Source organism: Meriones unguiculatus, chromosome 6 (genome assembly GCF_030254825.1).
Source record: "Meriones unguiculatus strain TT.TT164.6M chromosome 6, Bangor_MerUng_6.1, whole genome shotgun sequence".
NCBI lineage: Eukaryota > Metazoa > Chordata > Mammalia > Rodentia > Muridae > Meriones > Meriones unguiculatus.
In genome coordinates, this window is record NC_083354.1 from 45,565,297 (window position 1) to 45,583,974 (window position 18,678).

Below are 18,678 nucleotides of genomic sequence, written 5' to 3' on the forward strand. Positions count from 1 at the left end.
TCCTAACTGGAATGGTATAACATTTCTACCAATCAACTCAGCTACTGGAAGGTTTTAAAAGGCTAGGAAAGAACAAAGGTGGGGGGCAGGGGTTGGGAGATGGCTCAGAAGGCAAGAGCACTTGCTATGCCAGAGTAGGGTTCTGAATTTGAATCCCTAGCACCTGCATGAAGAGCTTGGCACTATATTTATTCCTCTATATTCCTGTGACAACAGCCCTGTGCTGAGCAGAACGCAAGAAGATGGCTGGGACTAATCGGCTTGGCCAGTTAGTCCAGGTTCCCTTGAGACCCTGTCTCAAAGGAATAAGGTGGAAAGTGACAGAGGAGGACATTGAGCCCCTAGCTTACGGGCCAACATGGATATATACAACTGCACAAACATGGCTGCATGCACAAACACATGTCAACACACACACCAGCATACATGTGTGTGGGTGCACATGCACTCCCTGACACACAACACATACAAACACACAGTGGGCGTGGGGTCTGAGGACTTAGAGGACAAACCCTGTGACCTCTATAGAACACGAAGAAATTGAACTTTCAAATGTATAATTTCATATTCGTTAAGACCACAGACCTCTTGTTGTATTCTTTTCTTACCCCCACCCCCTTTTTCTCTTTTGAAAGCACAAATCCTTTTTATAATAGTTAGAAGTATGCGTGTACCAGTGTCTCTCCCAAACACTCAGGAGAAAGTCTGGGGGAATTTAATGGTTCTGAATTCAGCCTGTGGATTTGTGATAAGGATTCAAGGCATGAAGCCTTTTAACTCGGGGAAGAACCTGTTTGCAGCCATTGTCCAATTAATGCAAAGCATGGCAGGTAGCATCATGCAGCTCAGAGCACACTGAGGGTCCTTAGAGCTGGCCAGCTTCATAATGCCAGTGTGTGTGTGTGTGTGTGTGTGTGTGTGTGTGTGTGTGTGATTTGCTCAGTTTTAAAACAGAACTCTCCTAAAAGGGCCCACAGAATCAACTGCTGGGGACTCATGGGAACTTGCAGAGATCAGAGAGCCTGTAGCCTGTGCATATATGTTATGGCTGAGTAGCTTGGTGTTCTTGTGGGGATTCCTAACAGTGGGAGCTGTGGGGGGAGGGGAGCTGTCTCTGACTCTTTTGCCTACTTGTGGGACCCTTTTCCTCCTACTGGGTTGCCTTGTCCAGGCTTGATGTGATGGTATATGCCTGGTCTTATTATAACTTGTTCTGCAGTATTTGGTTGAGGTCCCTAGGAGGCCTGCTCTTCTCTGAGGGGAGGAGGAAGGGGGTGGATGGTGAGGGGAAAACTTGGGGTGGGGGAGGGCCTGGGAGGAGGAGAGGGAGGAGAAACTGTGGTAGGAATGTAATGTGTGAGAGAAGAATAAAAATACAAATAATCAAAAGGATTCTCCTAAAACAGTGCTTCTCAAGGCGGAATGAACTCTTGAGCTGAGACACAGTTGAAGGTTGTTAGTGTGTACTGGCAATGACAAGAAATCTAAAGGGAAACTGGGAAAACCACATGTCATGCCCTCTTTAAAAAAAAAAAAAAACAGAAATACTGTCAAAAGAATTAAAATTAAACCTCACGAGAGTCTGTGGGCATGGAAAGTCACCAGCTAGCTAATATTAACATAGCTTGCAACAGAGCACCGCTGCTCAAAATAGGACACTCAGTCACACTGCTATCGCTGTTTACATTCTTTGCACCAGCCCCAAAACTTCTTCTGGCTCCGGCCCCTGGGCATTGCATTTCTGGAGGCTTCTAGATGATCCGGCCACACTCAGCTGTCTGCTTTCTCCAGGAACTCTCACTCAAAGAGGAAGATCTAAGAAGGACAACTGCTTTGCTTACAGTGGAAGTGACAGTGACGGAGCTTCAAATAATCCACTAGGCGTCAGAGGCCAAGTGGATTTGAATTTGGTTGCTGGCAGGGAGGGGCAGACAAGGACCCTCCGGTATTCCCTCACTATGGAGAATTTATTGCCGCCATCTAGATTTTCTTACTTCAAAAAGTATCCTCTCCACTCGATTAGGAAATACTTATCAACGCTGAGAAACCAAAGAGCCGAAGAACAGGTATTACTTTGTTTGTGCTCACTTTAAAAATAACTGGTGCTTATTTCTGGGTGTGGTTTTTCCATGCTTAGGAAAGGAGTCTCTGCTGGTTTACTTGTTTTCTTAGGCACAGGTCAGATCCAACTTGCACTTACTCACACTTGACAATCGGAGGCGCAGGCTTGTTTGCAAGGGTTTACTTGAACTTGGAAACATTTGGCTCCTGAGAGGAAGCAAATGTTCTGTGAGGAAAACATATACTTTGCTTTCTTCCATTAACTAGACAAACTTACCATACCGTGAAGCTTGTTCTTTGATGCTCTCATAATTTTTTTTCAGTATTTCAAAGACAAAATTTGAAACTATTCATAGCTCAATAGATGAAATAGCAGACCCTAGAAACACATTTGTTTTCCTGCATGTTTCTGTGAGTATGTTAATGTCACCAGAATTTTCGAAATGAAGATTATCTCCTACTAATGATTAATCAGATCATTAGTAGGCTGATGAGATCATTTAGATATAACAGGTAATTTCTTATACGTGATGGGTAAGGGACAGAGCACAATAATGATTAGTCCTTTTAGCCAAATGAAAGCTACGGTTTCCAGCAGGAGACTCTAGTACATGGGTGTATAAGCATTTTAAAAACCTGTTTAAAATGTCTAGTTATTCTCATTTAAAGACATGTGTATTCATTACACTGATTGCATTATACACTGATATCTAAAAACTGCTTTTATAATTGCGCTGCATTGTCGGAAGGAATAACAATGCGTGGCCCACTTAAATCCCGTGGTTCATTTAGAAGCATGACGATGGAATACAAATGTAAAAGACAGATCTGTCACCACACTGAAGATGACCAGTCACGAGTGATATGCACTGTGCTTTAACCAGAAGGGCAGAAGTGGGCAGGAGATATTGCCCGTGTTCTGCATTTGCTTTCCTCTGTGGTAGAAATGGAAGCAGAGGACGGCAGAAGGAAAAGCCTTTGGGCGATTCCTTTCCCCAGAAGCTCAGGCCTCATTTGAAAAAAAATGACAGGTCACCGTTATTATGATTATGGAGGAAATTGCTTTTAGGCTTCTACTTCCATGTTCTTAACCAATGCTGGAGGTTCAGGTGCTCTACATTAAGGGAGCTAGGCTAGGTCCATCTCCGTCTCAGCTGTGGTATCAAACTCAGTGAAAAACATTTCTGTGTTTGCTCTCAGAGTGACTTGGCTTTGAAGTGGAAAGTGGGAGAACCACCTGGTGATGCCCAGCATCTCTGTTTTCCCCAGGATTGATGTCATAGGCTTCTTCCACAGGGGAAGGGAAAAACGGCTGAAAGAATGGGCTGACACAGCATGGGGGTGGCGCACCGATTTCTTCGCCATTCTGAGTACTGTGTGTGTAGCGAGATGGCTATGTTGCTTAACTAATCCCGTAGGCTTTTAGGTTTGTTTTTATCGTTCACTTATTTATTAAGTTATCTCTCTGTGTTGTGTGTATAAGAGAGTGTAGGTGGTGTGTGTGCATACAAGCATGTATGTGTGCTGTGTTGGGGTGCCCAGGGGATGGGTGTGAAGGCTAGAGGTTGAGAGCAAGATGTCCTTGCTTGGTCTCTTCTCCATGTTGTTCTCTGAGACAGCCTTACTGAAGCTGAGGCTGGACGTTTAGACTGGCTGGCCAGCAGGCCCTCAGGGTGCCGCTCAGCACCCCAGTGCTGGCCTTCCAGGCGTGTGCTGCTGAGCATGGCTTTTCATGTGGGTTCTGGGCATTAGGATTCAGCTCTTCAAGCATGTACAGCAAGTGTATTTCCCTCTGAGTCTTCTCCCCAGGCCCAACCTTTTTTTTTTTTTTTTCTTTCTAAGACTTGGTCTCACATAGCCTAGTTTGACCTAGACTGACTTTGAACTCCTCACCCTCTGCCTCCACTCCTCAAATGCTGGGATTAGCGGCATGTGCCACCACACGCAGCTACTGAAAGTGTGTTTTGAAGGTGCTACACAATCATGCCTTCAGAAGAACGTTAGCATCCAGTATGGGGACATGAGGCTTAGGCTGCGTAGGTGTTCACCTCCCCAATCATGGGGTGGTCTGGGAACAACGGGGAGCATCATGCTGTGTTTTCAACCTCCTATATGTGTTAATGGAGAAATACTGTCCTTTTTAAAGCCAATTACAGCCGGCTAACAGAATTAGAGAAATTGGGTCACTCCGGTTAAACTTGGTGAAAAGTTACAAAGAAGGTTAATGATGTCTACCTTTGAATGACCTGCACACGCATTGCCTCTATTCTTTACATTCCTGTAAACCAGATCTACAACAGAAAGCTAAGGGGACAGGGAGCATTGTCCTGGAAGCCACCCAGCTAGAAAATATAAAAGGGAGAGTTTTTAAAATATAAAAGCATGAGTTTTTAGGCTTTATCCTTTCTGCCACACTCCCCCTCTTAACAACGTAGTGATAAGAACAGGAGGCTTACTGACCTGTCCTAAATAGTATTCCAAATCTCAGGCCACTGTCAGAATTCTGACTGCAATTACCATGTAGGCAAACGACTGCCTCCTATTTTTTCTGTACATATTTCTTAGATCACCCATTAGCAAATTTGCTCAGGGGAAAAAAAGCCTATTGCTGCTGTAACTGAAAAACACCAACATAATTTGTTATAACCAGAAGACTAAATACACTTAAAGCAAATAGAGAGTATTACCTGTGCGGCAACCCACACCTTCTAGCTCTTGGAAAGCTGAGGTAGAAGGATCACAAACTAGAGTCTAGCCTGGGCTACATAGTGAGACTCTGTCCCAAAAATTCAGAAGTGAGGAGAAAAAGAAGAAGAAGAAGAAGAAGAAGAAGAAGAAGAAGAAGAAGAAGAAGAAGAAGAAGAAGAAGAAGAAGAGGAAGAAGGTGGCTTGCAAAAGAGGTGTTTGGGGGTTTGGGGCTGGGAGTGTGCCTCAGTGGTGTACACTTAGCATGGGCAAGGCCCTAACGTTGACACTCAGTGCCTCCTACCACAAGGGAGAAGTGTTTAAAGCATCCTTGGAGGCCAGCGGAGGGAGTCTCCTGAATTGAAGATGGGGGTGGTGGTGCTTGGGATTCAAAGGTTGGACAACTCTCTCAAGTCTGGGTGACTCATTGTTACTGCATGTAACGTCTGTGCACCAATGTCTTCCCTCTTCAGTACCAGCAGGGATGGTGTATCCCAGACACACCGTCTGCTTCTGTTCCCCCGTGCATTCAAATACACCTCTTTGTTAAAAAGTTCCTCCTCTTCCTCTTGTTGGCCTGACTGGAGACGCCCTCCTTGTCCTTAGACTCATCGCTTGGACTGAGAGGGGAAACTCTCCGGTTCTGTGGGGAGGTACAGTACAGCTCTCCCTTTCCTAAGATGGTCTGTTTGCTCCGATGGCTGCTATATTCAACGTGGTAATGGCTGACCTATGTGTCAGTATACACGTGCACATGTGACCTTGCCTCATATGCTATTTACACCCTCGGGCTCACTTTGCGACACAGCAAAGGTGGGTGTGAGAGTCACTCGTACCACAGACAGATGATACATTCCAGATTGTCCGTGACCACACTTCACTTTTACCCATGTCTTGAGTAGACCGGAGGGGCCCCGGGGTCATGGTCTAAGTCACGGTCATTGAATTGTTATTCGTATCCACTGTGCTTCCTTTGAAGTATCACCTGGGTGTTCTTCCCCTTGTCCTTGGTGCTATAGAGACAGGATTGGACATAGCATGTGGTTTGTGTGGTAGTTTTGTTGGTGGTGGTGACGTTTCTGTGTATAGCGGAGCAATCCACAGGTAAATGGCTGATTGTCAAACTGGGAACAAGTCTCACGCAGAAAACATTTCACAAATCGAGGTCCCTAAACAGGTAAAAGATTAAGGTCGTGATTAGGTGACGAGGCTAAAGATTGGGAAGATTCGTTGACATTTTTATCAAAATCCATGTGATGGTAGTAGCAGGTAGCCTGAGCCTCGGTGGACCTCAGGTGAATCTGGTAGGTCTGCCCAGACACAGGGGAGACTGCATGGTTGTAGTGACTTTCTTTTGGCCTTAGGGCAACAACCAAGGTCTGGTTCAGATGGCAGCATCCAGCTAGTGGAAATGAATGAAACTTGTAGGCATCGTTCTTCTGATACCAGAGACCAGCCGTGCTGTGACTCAGATGACCAAGAGGGACACTGAGGAGTAGGGAAGGGAGACTCTGTTCTTCCTCTTGAGAGCCTGTTCCTTGGCTCCAGCCTAGGGCGGCCTACAGGGATCACGGTTTGTAACAGTGCAGACTTGGCATAGATGTTATGTGAGAATGTAAGGAGCCAGATTGTGAGCTCATTTGGAAAGTCTGTTCTCTTTTTGCTTGATGAGGGCTGCCGTTCCTACAGCTTCAATCACTGCCTATAAGCCAGCCGCTTTCAAATGACTACTGGGAGGACACCACAGCCTCGCATACCCAGATACCTATTCCATGCCTCCATCTGAATGTCTTGCAGACATGGCAAATTGAATGTGTTCAGAGAACTCACCCCCCCCCCAAACTAAACTGGTTACTCTTCCAGTTTCTTCATCAATAAACCTAAAAGCTCAGACCATGAAACCCTGGCATCATCTTCGTATCTGCCTTTCTCCTCCTTACCACCCTTTCCTGATTATTTCAAAAGACTGTGTTCTTTAAAGGAAAAGAACTGATAAAATGTAAACACACACACACATTGAAATGGCTTCCAAGGAAGATGTTGGGTAATACAACAATTTTTATCAACATGCTAGAAGCTAAAAACCTCACAGCTGTTCAGTCCATAAAGCTGAATGAGTTAGTATTCCCATTCTGGCGCTGAAGGCCTAGAAGATTCCTAGAGAGTCAGTCAACTCCAGTCCGTGTTGGAAGACTGAAGAAGCTAGAGTCTAATTCTAACAACAGTAACTCACAGACATGACAGCAAGAAGCAGAGGCAAGCAGGCAAGCCACAGTGCTCTTCCTCGGCTCCCTGTATGGCCACCCATCAGCAGGTTTTCAAGGTGATGAGCAAGTAATGCACCAGCCAATTCTCCAATAATTATTGAATTTGCCACAACCACCCTACCACCTTTCCTCATTAGGTTATTGCAAGCATAGCCTTCCAGCTGGTGTCCCCTATCCACTCTCACTGCTCCAATCCTGTCTTCGCAGCGTTCAGATTTTTCTTCTCAAAGTAAAATCTTATTTCAGCCCAGTGAAGGAAGACAATCCTTTTCATTTGCTGTTTCAGCACCGGTACCCAACATGTATCTGGCACAAATGAGACACATTTATGGAGCTGAGTGAACGAAGGGTGCTTCATCACTGTGGGAGAAGTTCTGGGCGTAGGTATGTCACAGGGGTCAGACGCTGTCATTCACAGAAAAAGATGGTAAGAGCGATGACACGAGGCTTGGCAGAGAAGAGCCTGGCTTTGAGAATTGGACGTCAGTACTTCCATCAACCTGAATTTCTCCTTCTACAGATCCCTGGCAAGGGGAAGATAAGAGGAGGGGTCAGAAAATATGAGTTGACTAACTTAATGGACCAGGGTTCGAGATGCTCTAGGCTGCTAGAGCCTTATTCTCTCGTGTGAAAACATTTCTTTCTGCATAAGCAATACCCTCGAGAACGCTCCATCAACCAGATAGAGCGCGCCCATTTAACAGCAACTCTGAGTCTACCTGAGATAAGAAGAGGTCTCCTGTGAAGCTGAGGGACACAGCATAATTAAAACTACATTTTAATTATAGCTTATAATCAAATCTTGTTTGGGAGGCTGGTCTAAAGTTTCTCCACAATGGTTTAAGAGAATGTGCCTGAGTCAAACAGGCTCCACAGTTTTATAATTTTTTTTAAGCAATTTCTGTGCTTCCTCCTCTATTTGCCTTTTAAAAACAATGGCGTTGAGACTTGGACCCAGGGCCTTGCACATCCAAGGCTCGACCCCTGAGCTAGACCTCTAGCCTCATCAATAGCTTATTTTTTTCCTTCCTTGTTTATCAGAGAACGTCTCTTCAAAGTTGAGATATTAAGTATTTGAATTGACTTTGACCTTTAGAAAACTGGGCCTTTATTTTGACTCTTACCCCTGACCTGAGTAACACTCTAAAACTCGAGGGCACTCTATTTCCCCCTCCCAAACAAATCTATGTTGAGGCTCAGCATACCCGATAAGGTTTAGAGGGTTGCTGATATATGCTTGGCCTTCCTAAGTGGAATGACACACATTTTACTCTAGCATGTTCTAAGAAATGTGAGAAGTTTTTAAGCTCCTTAAGGTAAATTGGTTAGCTTGAAATTATACCAAAGTTATTTATTTTTAAAAGTTGTGGGGTTCTGTTTGTTGGTTGGTTGGTTGGTTGGTTGGTAGTAAGTCATGATGGGGCTGGTGAGATGGTTCAGTTGGTGAAAGCACTTGCTGCCAAGCCTGGTGACCCGAGCTTGATTCTCTGAGACTCACAGGATAGAAGAAAGAACTGAGGGCCTGTGTACTCACACATATACACATATACACATACTCAGACATGCAAGAACGTATAAAGAAGTCATAAGAGATGGTGATACAGTGGCAGAGCTATTCACTTATCACCACAAAGCTCTGGGCTATGTCTGGCAGGTATATGTGTGTGTGCGTGTGTGTGCGTGTGCGTGTGTGTGTGTGTGTGTGTGTGTTATGAAATACTGAAATGCTGTTGATAGTGACATCTGAGGGAACTGGAATGTGTCCAGTGTCCTTGTGATTGGTTTGAGAAGAGTAAGATTTAATGATCTGGGTGTAGGAATAAAAGAGTATCTGTGTAGAATTCAAACTAGAGGCAGAGATTTTAACTCTACCTCGTGTAGGCTTTTTGTAATTCTATGTAGGTTGCATTGGGAGTCAATTGCTGCCCCGTAATATTTTTTACTATTAAATATGTCATTAAAAGTGAAACTATTTAATCACGATAATTACAAAATTCCTCTAACTGATGGGGGGGGGAAGGTTCCCAATACCCTGATATCCTATAATTGAGGGGGTGTGGAGAGATTAATGGCTTCGGAGTCACCATCACCCCGTGTCATGACCTACCATCCTGACAGACCTATGCTGGGAACCGGCCCCGCCCATGCATCCTGTAACCCAGCCAGGCCCTTTGTCGTTCCCCAGTCGGTATCTATGTGGTCTCCGTGTCCTTTTACTCTTATACCTAGATTCCTGTCTTCTCTCTTCCAGAATCTTACCCCAGAGGCCGTAATTACTTCTTGCCTGAGACACAGAATAGACTCCTGGGATTCCACTTGGGACAGACAGTCTTTCAAAGACAGGCCTCCCAGGCGCCTGCTTGTGATCTTTCAGTGGCTCTCACTTGCTCTGGGGAAAAGGATGGGGCTCCCTGTCATGGAAGGCCTTGACTGAGCTGGCTCTGATGGTCTTTCTCATTGTATGTTGATCTTGCTTCCCTCTGTCCCTCCCATGTTCCCTTCTGCTTACCCCATTTCCCTGTTAACTTCACGTCCCACTCTTCCCTCCACTTGTTCCCCCTCTGTCCTCTCGTTAATTTAACACCTACTCTATCTTCAAAGCTTCATTATGCACTGACTCCTGCAGGGCAGCTTTCCCTGCTGGGCAAGTGTCTACACTGCACTGTGTTTCCAGCCCTAGGCAGGTTCCCCACCTCAGTCCTAGGTCTGATATATGCTCTAAGGAAACCATGCAAGACTTCTTTGCTGTATCGGTCCTGAGCAATTTCCATCCATTTGTGGAGCTATTTAATACCAGTAGGTCAGAGACAATTCACAATGTGCCTATCAGACATGGGGCACTGAATACAGGCTGATGGAAATGAATAAATGGGGCTAAGGGGTGTCAGGAAATCTGAGACAGAAGTGCTTAGAGAAAAAAAAAATTCCGTTTATTAGGCTCCTCGAGGAAGAGACAGGATATGATTGCTTTCATCTGTGTTCGTGTATATGTTTCATAAGATCCATAGGGCTAATTTGTGGGGAAAGCCAGCAATGTACTTTAGAGGCTGCAGAAAACGTTAAGCGTGACTCGTGGATAGAATTGCAGGCAAGGGTTGTGATGTCATAGTTAAGTCAAAGAGGAAGGAGTGAGTAGCCACTTACAGAATACACCGTTTCCTGTCCCTCTTTGAAGATCATTGTTAACAGTGGTTTCTGCTTATCAAAGAGAATACTGAATGACTTATTTGGCCCACTCTAGCCCTAAGATTCTAGATCAGTGGGCAATGGAAAGATGAAAAGCACAGGATTAGGTTTTTTTGTTTTTTGTTTTTTTTTTTTTTTTTAATTTCATTTAGCTAGTTGAAAAAATTCTATAGAATGAGCAATACTACTCTGAGGTCTAAGAGCAAGGAAGACAGAATCAAATGACTTGAGAAATTCCAGTAGTATACAAATCCTCCAGCAAGAACGAGATGTAACTGTGCCTAGCAAAGACCTCGGGTGAAAAGCTTCTGTACCGAGGACTAGCTTTCCTGAGCCTAATGGACCATTGAATATTTCTATCCATAGCTTCGTAGCTTTTATAGCCCCCTCCAGTCTAAGGATAAATAACCTCGTGTACTTATGTAGTCGTGGATGGATAGGAGCTTGAGGAGTTTCAGGTTTTTCTCTGTGACATTTAAACCTTTAAGCCCCTCCCCGCAGTGTAAAGCCTCTGATTCATTTTAATCTTTCTTCCTGGATGTAACGATGCCAGTTTTCTGTTTTTCAATGGGAACATCTAAAGATCACGCTCTGTCCTTCGTGTTCATATCATCACAGCTGTGCAGAGGAGACACCTGGACCCTGGGCTGACTTCTGAGCTGCTGCTAATCCTGTCATTTGCTTGTGAATTTTCCCATTTACTGTACTCAGCTGCCTTGGAAATGCAGAATAAACGGGTGACTGCCTGGACTGTTTTTATGTCTCTGAGATACAGGAACGCAACTGCAAGCCCTCGTACATTCATGCGGCCCCTAAATTGTGTGTTCATCAGATTCTTTGATGAAACACCAGAGGAGATTTCAATCCATGGTTAAGTTTTCTCATTTTGGTGGCTGGTGGCAAGTCAGGAGACCATGGCGGGAACTTTAGGGAGAGGAAACTACCCACTTTTTTTGTGTCTGGGAAAGAAGGGAGAAAGAAGGGTTGTTGTCTGAAATATCCCTTTTGAGGGAATGCCCTCAGAGGCCTTCCTTTCCGTAGATTCTTCATCCTGATGTCCCATCATCTTTCAATAGCATCAGGGCTTGGGGCTCTTTGTTATGTGATCATCTGGGAGACCTTCAGGATCCCAAATACAGAGGTTTGCTGCCCAACTTCACTCCTTCCACAGCTCACAAACGACACTGCCAATTTCTGTTCAGAGCAGAAGACAACACACTCTCACACAATGTACAGACAGTTCCTTGTCTCGACAGAAAAAGAAACAAAATCCCTACATACGTCGTACTGCTCCAAATCTGCTCTGAAAATGAGCAAATTATTGATTTTTTTTTTTTTGCTGGCTCATCCTAGTGGAGATATGACTTGGGAAAAATAATGATATTGTACATTTTAGAATAGGGAATCTTAAGCTGTTGTTGTTGTTTTTAATCAAATGTCTTACCTGTGCTAAGCGCTTGCTTGGCAAGGTCTTTTAGAACAGTCCTCAGCTAACACTGTCCTTATAACACTGCAAAGTGGGTAGCGTCCCCCTCATTTTGTGACTAAGAGAAATGACATTTAAAGAGGTGAAATAACTGGGTCTATAGTTCATAAGTGGTGGCAGGAAGATTGTGGATCCAGATCTGTTGACACAACCTCACCACTCGAGACACAGATCCAATACTCCCCGCCCCCACCTGATTGTCCCATTTCTCCCCCTTTCATTTTCTTAAACTTACTAAGGGGAACAGAACCGAAGAGGTGGCTCTGCAGTTAGAAGTGCTAGCTGCTCTTCTAGAGGACCCAGGCGCAATTCCCGGTACACACATGTAACTCACGTGTGGTATACAGGTATATATGCGGGCAAACCACCAATTCACATAAAAGAAATAAAAATTTTACAAAGGTAATGGTTAGAAATAGGTAAGTAGTGTTGGGAAGATGTGTCTTTTTTAAATCAAGATACTTATATTTATTATGGGTATTTATGATGTATATATTTCAGGATTATGGAGGCTTAGAATTCCCATGTGCTTTCCTTTGCAAGTTGAAGGACCAGAAGAGTTGGTAATTTAATTTGGTCCAGGGAAGAGGGCCTGAGAACTGGGAACACTGAAGACAGGAGATGAAGGTCTCAACACAGAAGGAGCAAACATGCCCTTCCTATGCTTTTAAGTTCCTTTGGGAGCTGCACACACTGAGCTACTGATTCAAATGCTTATCTCTTTTCACTCTCGCCAATAGAAATCATGTCTTTCCAGCTACAATTCAGCTGGCCATCATTAGCCCAGTGAAAATGCCACATTAAATTAAACATCAGAAGCCATAAGTATCAATGATGATACAAAATTAATATTTAAAATAAGTCACAACAATTACAAAGTTGAATGACAAATATCACAAACATAACAAAATGTAGAGGATAATTTTTTTTTTTTTACTAATTAACTGAAATATCCTAAAATGACCCCCTTTTGGGGGTCTGGGATCTTTAATGACCCCCTCATATGAGAGAACAAGAATGCAGACACTCCCTGGTCATGGTTAATTTGTATTTGTCTATAAATTAAGTCTAGAAAGAACAGTAGACTAGCTGCTGGCTCTGTTTCTCCTGTACTGTCCACATCCTTCAGGTGCTGCCTACAATGAGACATGGAGATAGCAACATTGCTGGTTGTCATTTCTCCACCGGGGCAGTTAGCAACAATGTTTATATCTGCCACTAAACCTAAAACTATCTAAATGCTCTCCCGGCCTCAGGCTCCCTTGAGGTAGATCCAGATATACCCATGGTCACTTACATGGCACAGGATGGAGAAACCAGTGCTCCAACATCAACTGCGATTCAAATAACCTGCAAAGTTTCACTGAGACGCAAGACTGTGAGAACATTCTAGAGTTTATTCTTGAAGTGGATCTTGAGAGTGAGGTTCCCTAAAGCCTAACTTCTGTTGGCTTCCAAGAAAACCTGCCCTGGATGGGGGAACATCATTTAAAAATGGCATTACACTTTAATACACAAGAGTCTACATCATAGGTACGTCAAAAAGATGGCCTACACGGTCTATCCTGAGCAGCAGTGTCCAACCTCACTGAGGGAAGGGAGTTTTGTAAATAGAATGATGTAAGTTGGGGATGTTGTAGTGCTGGCAAGTCTCAGGGGTTCTCGTCTCTCTGTCCTCACTTATCTTTGCAAGGGAATTTTTTATTTGCTAAGGGATTGTTTGCAAATACAAATAGGTCTCAAACGCCTATATTAGCTTAATTAATATTAAACACATCATTTACTATTCTTCTAACCAAGCAAGTTAACACGTGGAGGGTAAGAGCATGTTATTGCTGTTAAAGACCACATAGTAGAAAAATTATAACCGCACTAAAGGAAGTCTTTAAAAATTCATTAAGAAGTAATCAAGCTTTTGCAAACCCATCTGGTATTTGCAGTTATAACATAGTTACTGTAACTTGTTTGATATCCTGTAAAGAGTCACCTTTGTGTTTGCTTTTCTTGCTGTGTTCATTGCTCATGCCTTCGGAGGCCCAGCCTTTCCCTGGGTCCTCTTCCTAGTGGAAGCTCTTGAATTTTCCTCCTTTTTTTGCATCCATGGATAACTGTTTTGACATGTAAGCCATGCTTCTGACTGCATCTGTGCCGTTATCTGTGTTACAATATTTATCACTGAACTAGGCCACAGTTTATCAATAAAAACAGCTCAGAAAACAAGGCAAATTACAGAAACACATTAGCTTTATTTAGCAAATATACATGTTTACAACTAATTTTGAATTCCCCCTTCTCTCTATGAGTGTGTGTCTGTGTGTGTGTAGGTATGTACATACCAGTTGAGTACATGTGCCAGCAGAAGCCAGATGAATCAGACACCCTAGAACTGAAGTTACATGTGGCTTTAAGACACCTGATATGGGTGCTGAAAACTGAACCCGGGTCTTCTGCAAAGCAGTATATTGCTCTTTTTAAAATTACATACATACTAGATCCCCCTGCCCCGCCCAGAGCTAAAGTTAGAGGTGGTTATGAGCCACGTGATGTGGGGGCTGGGTATCAAGCCCAGGCCCTCTGGAACAGTAGCATGTTCTCTTAACTACGGAACCCTCTCTCGAGCACAGGAGAAAATTTAAAACATTTGTAGAGGGGGCTGGAGAGATGACTCGGTGGTTAAGAACTCTGGCTACTCTTCCAGAGGACCTGGGTTCAATTTTCAGTGCTGTTATGGTAGCTCACAGCCATCTGGAATTCTAGTTCCAGGGGCTCTAATACTCTCTTCTGGCCTCCCAGGGCACCAGGAAAACAAGTGGTGCTCAGACACACATGCAGACAAAAAATAACAACAACAACAACAACAAAAACTTGCTTATACATAAAGTAAAATTTTTAAAAGAACACTGAATAGTGTGAAACCTTAGCTCTTGTTCTGTCTCCAATATAAATCTACACAAAATGTCTTCAAAATTGTTATAGCCTCTTAATTGTTACATGACCAAAACCTTTTTTATTTTAAAAATGAAACTATTTTCATGGGGGAGGATCCAGTTTCAAGAGAATGGCATTTTCTATTTGCTTTGTTAAAAAAAAAAAAAAAGTCTCTCTTTCATCTTACTAGTCTGGTCTGGCTAAAAAGCCTGATAACGGCTGGTCAATGAGACATTGTTCCAAAGGTCCAGCCTGGAATCAGGAAACAAAGACTGGCTTCATAGCTGGCATTACAACCATGGTACTGCTCTCTGTCTTTTGTCTTTATTGCCCAAAGTATGTCTGGTGTGATGTGCAGAGGTGGTTACAGGGCGAGAAGTGTGATCCCAAAAATGATCAATGTGTGCTTTCCTCTCGTGTTTTTAGATAACTGGGTTTAAGCCAATAGGCATCTACTTGAAAGAGTTTCGAGTCTCACGTGATTTAAGGGCGACAGAGAGGGCTTTAAATACTGATGTGCACCTCACTGTGTTCTTAGAATTAAAGACTACTTACCATGATCAAAATGGTCTTTAGATGAATGCTTTATGCTTCTTGCAGATTCGTGCTCAAACCTAGGCAGGCATTGGACTCACCTGGGGGACTAATTAAAACACAGACTACTGGACCTCACCCTCAGAGTTACTAATTCAGTAGCGCTGGATGAAGCCCAAGAATTTGCCTTTCTAACAAGTTCCCTGGTGGCAGGGACCCCATTTTGAGAACTATGGATGGAGGCTAGCTGATGCTGCGTGTTTTTTTAGAATCGGAGCTGATAGGGGTTGCCGTATCTTTCTCAAGAACAGCCTGGGTGCCACTTAGAAAGATGCAGTATCATGGGTAACGCCAGGGGAACAGTAATGAGGACTTACAGCTTGGAAAAGTTCTTAATTGACCATTTTCAACTGCAGCAGCCCCATGCCAAGCATTACATAATACTTACTAATGCAAGAAATGATGAGGCAGTTTCTTTGCTCTAAGACTCTAACATACATATTCATATCTATCTACTTCTTTCTTTTATAGATGTTTACTGATTAAACTGAAGAGGCAAGTGGGAATTTTAGTTGTGGATTTAAATTACGGGGCTTCAAAAGGGTAGAATAGTTGACCTGCCCTCTGTATGATCTAAACTAAAGTCGCCATGGTCTTAATATTAAACAAATAAATTTTCCTTGCCCCTACTCTTGCTTCATACACAAAAAAGATGTTAAAGACCCAGAAAAATTTAGCTGGAAAGATGAAATCAGTATTTCTGATACTGTTGAGAGGCTTTTAGATCCTAGACATATGTTTAATATGTATTCTGTTGATCTTTTCAATAGAGCATGTTAATGAACATGTCTCAATTACCTACTGAATAATCTCTCTAAAATACTTGCCTCTGCTTATTTATTCATAAGATTACACTCTCATTTTAGCGGCCCTTTCCAGTTCTGAGAAGAGAAACCCAAGAGATTTCTGAAAAGCTTCTGCTTGGAGCATGAATTCCCCAGTAATGACATTTGAAGGTTAAATAAAAACAAACAAGTAGATTGTAGACAATAACTGAGAGCAGCCAAGACAATGACTATATAATTAAATAATATAGTCTTGACTGTCATCAAGGGAGCTCTAGGACAAATGTCCTAGATTCTGGAATTAGTCCCTCTCAGAGTTGTGTGAGTTCATTGTGAACAGAGTAAGGCCAGGCATGAGTAAAGCAAGATAGTGAGCTGAGGGGATGGTCAGCAAGCTGGGGAGCGCTGTTCACATTCTAGCAGGGCACCATATAGATTTGCAGGCAATCAAAGATGGCTTTTACACCGGGCAGGAGGAAATCCTTCTGCAAGGAGTGTCTCCTGTGTGAGTCACAGCTTTGTGAGCTCTAAGAAGCAAGTGAGCTGTTTGCCTCACAGGTTTATGACGACCGAGTCAGATTACCTCATAGGATTGCTTTGTCTCTATCGAAAAGCACTAAACAAATGTCTGGTTTGGGTTCCTCACTGAAAATTGATTTTTTTAATCTGGGTGTGGTGTTGTACCCCTTTAATCCCAGCACTCAAGGAATCAGAAGCAGGTAGGTTGCTGTGAGTTTGAGGCCAACCTGGTCTACAAAGCAAGTCCAGGGTAGTCAGAGCCACACAGAGAAACCAAAATAACTAACTAACTAACTAACTAACTAAATAAATAAATATATTTTTTTCTACAATTAAGTGCTTTAATCAAGTGTTCAGTCTTGGCATTTTCCCCTTTCCAGCACATTTGTATTTTTCCATGGTATAAATGAGTCAATTTGGTTGTGTAGTTCAGGGGTAGAGTATATAATTTGTATGTCAATCCCAAGAACTCTCTCCTGTTAAACAAAAGAGCCAGGTTTGATCATTTCATCTAGAGAGCAATGAACAATGTTTGTAAGGCATTCTAAAATCCCTAAAAATTTTCTAAAAATGGCTATAGGCTTTCACCTGCTCTAAGGCAGATTAAAGACCAGTACATGTATGAATCCTACACAATTAACTATCTTTAAGTTTGTTGGAAAGTAAATCATCTAAGGCAATAAGAAGCACACTGAACTTCAGTTTTCATCCCTGATGTAGAATCTGCTGCTATAGTCACTAGTCAACGAAAAGAGAAGAAAAACCCCAACAAATCTGGCCTACAGATTCAGTGTAGTGAAAGTCTTGCTTAGCATGTAAGAAGCCCTGAGTTTGAGGCCCAGCTTAGAACAATAACAACAACAAAAGGTGCAAGGGCACACAGCTACATAAAAAGCCAAAATGTCTAAACGTCACTTTATTTTTTGAGAATGAGGTGCAGTTGTATGATTTTTCAAACATCTCTTTTTTTGAATTAAAAAAATAAAAAAAACAAAACTTCATCCATAGAACCACTGAAGCAAAGAGCCAAGTTTTATTTCACTTGCTGATACGGGCCTTCAAAAGAAGCATACCCTTAGTTCAGTCATCTGATGTATGTCTTATTCTGTACCCTCCCATCAATATTGCCTTAAGCATTTTAAATGACTGGCATGATACTTTGTCATTTTGATTATTTCACATGTCATACTGCATTAAACTCTTTACGTTTTTATAGGAATAACCAGCTAAATTTTAACCTTTTATCTAAGTTTTTTTTTTCTCACTCAATCTACCAATTTGGATGCTTCTAGTTACAAGCAGCAGAAAATGTAACCTATTATCTCATATAACAGGAAGCCCAGGGCATATCAGGCTCCAGGTTGGTGGCCTTCTTCCCTTCATTTTTTTTTTTTCATCCTTGCTGTTCACTTGTCACTAGAGATGTGTTTGGTGTGTGTGTGTGTGTGTGTGCAGGGCGGGGGTGCGCCAAGATGGTTGTAACCCTCTCAAGCATTCAGCATTCTTAGGCATCTTGTTCAATCACAGATCGTTGAATCTACCCTGAGACTTTCTGGTTCAGTTGGTCCTAGTAAGATCTGAGAAGTAGTTCCGCCAAGTGCACAGGTGGTGGTGCTGCTGCTGGTGGTAGTGGCACTGAGAGATGGGGGAGGGTGTGGGTATTTGAGGGTCATTCATTGTGTTCGTGCAATACCGACTTTAACACTTGTCCTACAACACTGAGATCTCTCTTCTCCCCACCCGTCAAAGAGCCTGATGTCACTTCTAGTTTGTGAGAACACTTCCATTTATGCTACTATTTATACTTCCATTTATACTACTACTGGGTATATACTATACCCAGTGGTTGATGTACCAGTTTCTTTGAAAAGTTTTGGGTCTGGCTCTTTGAAATAGGAACCAGTCAAGTCCTGAATCTTCAGCTTGTTCTCAAATTATAGACATAGCTCCAGTACCCTGCCACCTTCAACCCCCATTTCACCCTAATAGGGAATATTCGGCAACATCAAATTATTTTTAGCATCTTTTAATACAGGGTATAGGTATTCAGGAACTGCCTCTTATAACCAAAAACAAAAAGTAAAGTTACTTAAAGGCATATCATAAGGGCTTTTGGTTTTCCATATAATCTTTATTTGTAGCAAAGAACTTTCTAGCCTAAAGATTT

General features: G+C 42.8%; 1 protein-coding gene across 1 annotated transcript in view; it reads left to right on the forward strand.

Annotated features, from left to right (window-relative positions):
* The first annotated feature begins 1,760 nt into the window (after window positions 1-1,760).
* Atp2c1 (ATPase secretory pathway Ca2+ transporting 1) overlaps window positions 1,761-18,678 on the forward strand; it is a 115,891-nt gene continuing 98,973 nt past the window's right edge. Inside the window, exon 1 of the mRNA XM_060385378.1 lies at window positions 1,761-2,066. Coding sequence (XP_060241361.1) covers window positions 1,959-2,066 — 108 coding nt within the window. The 5' untranslated portion in view covers window positions 1,761-1,958. The remainder of the gene's footprint in view (window positions 2,067-18,678) is intronic.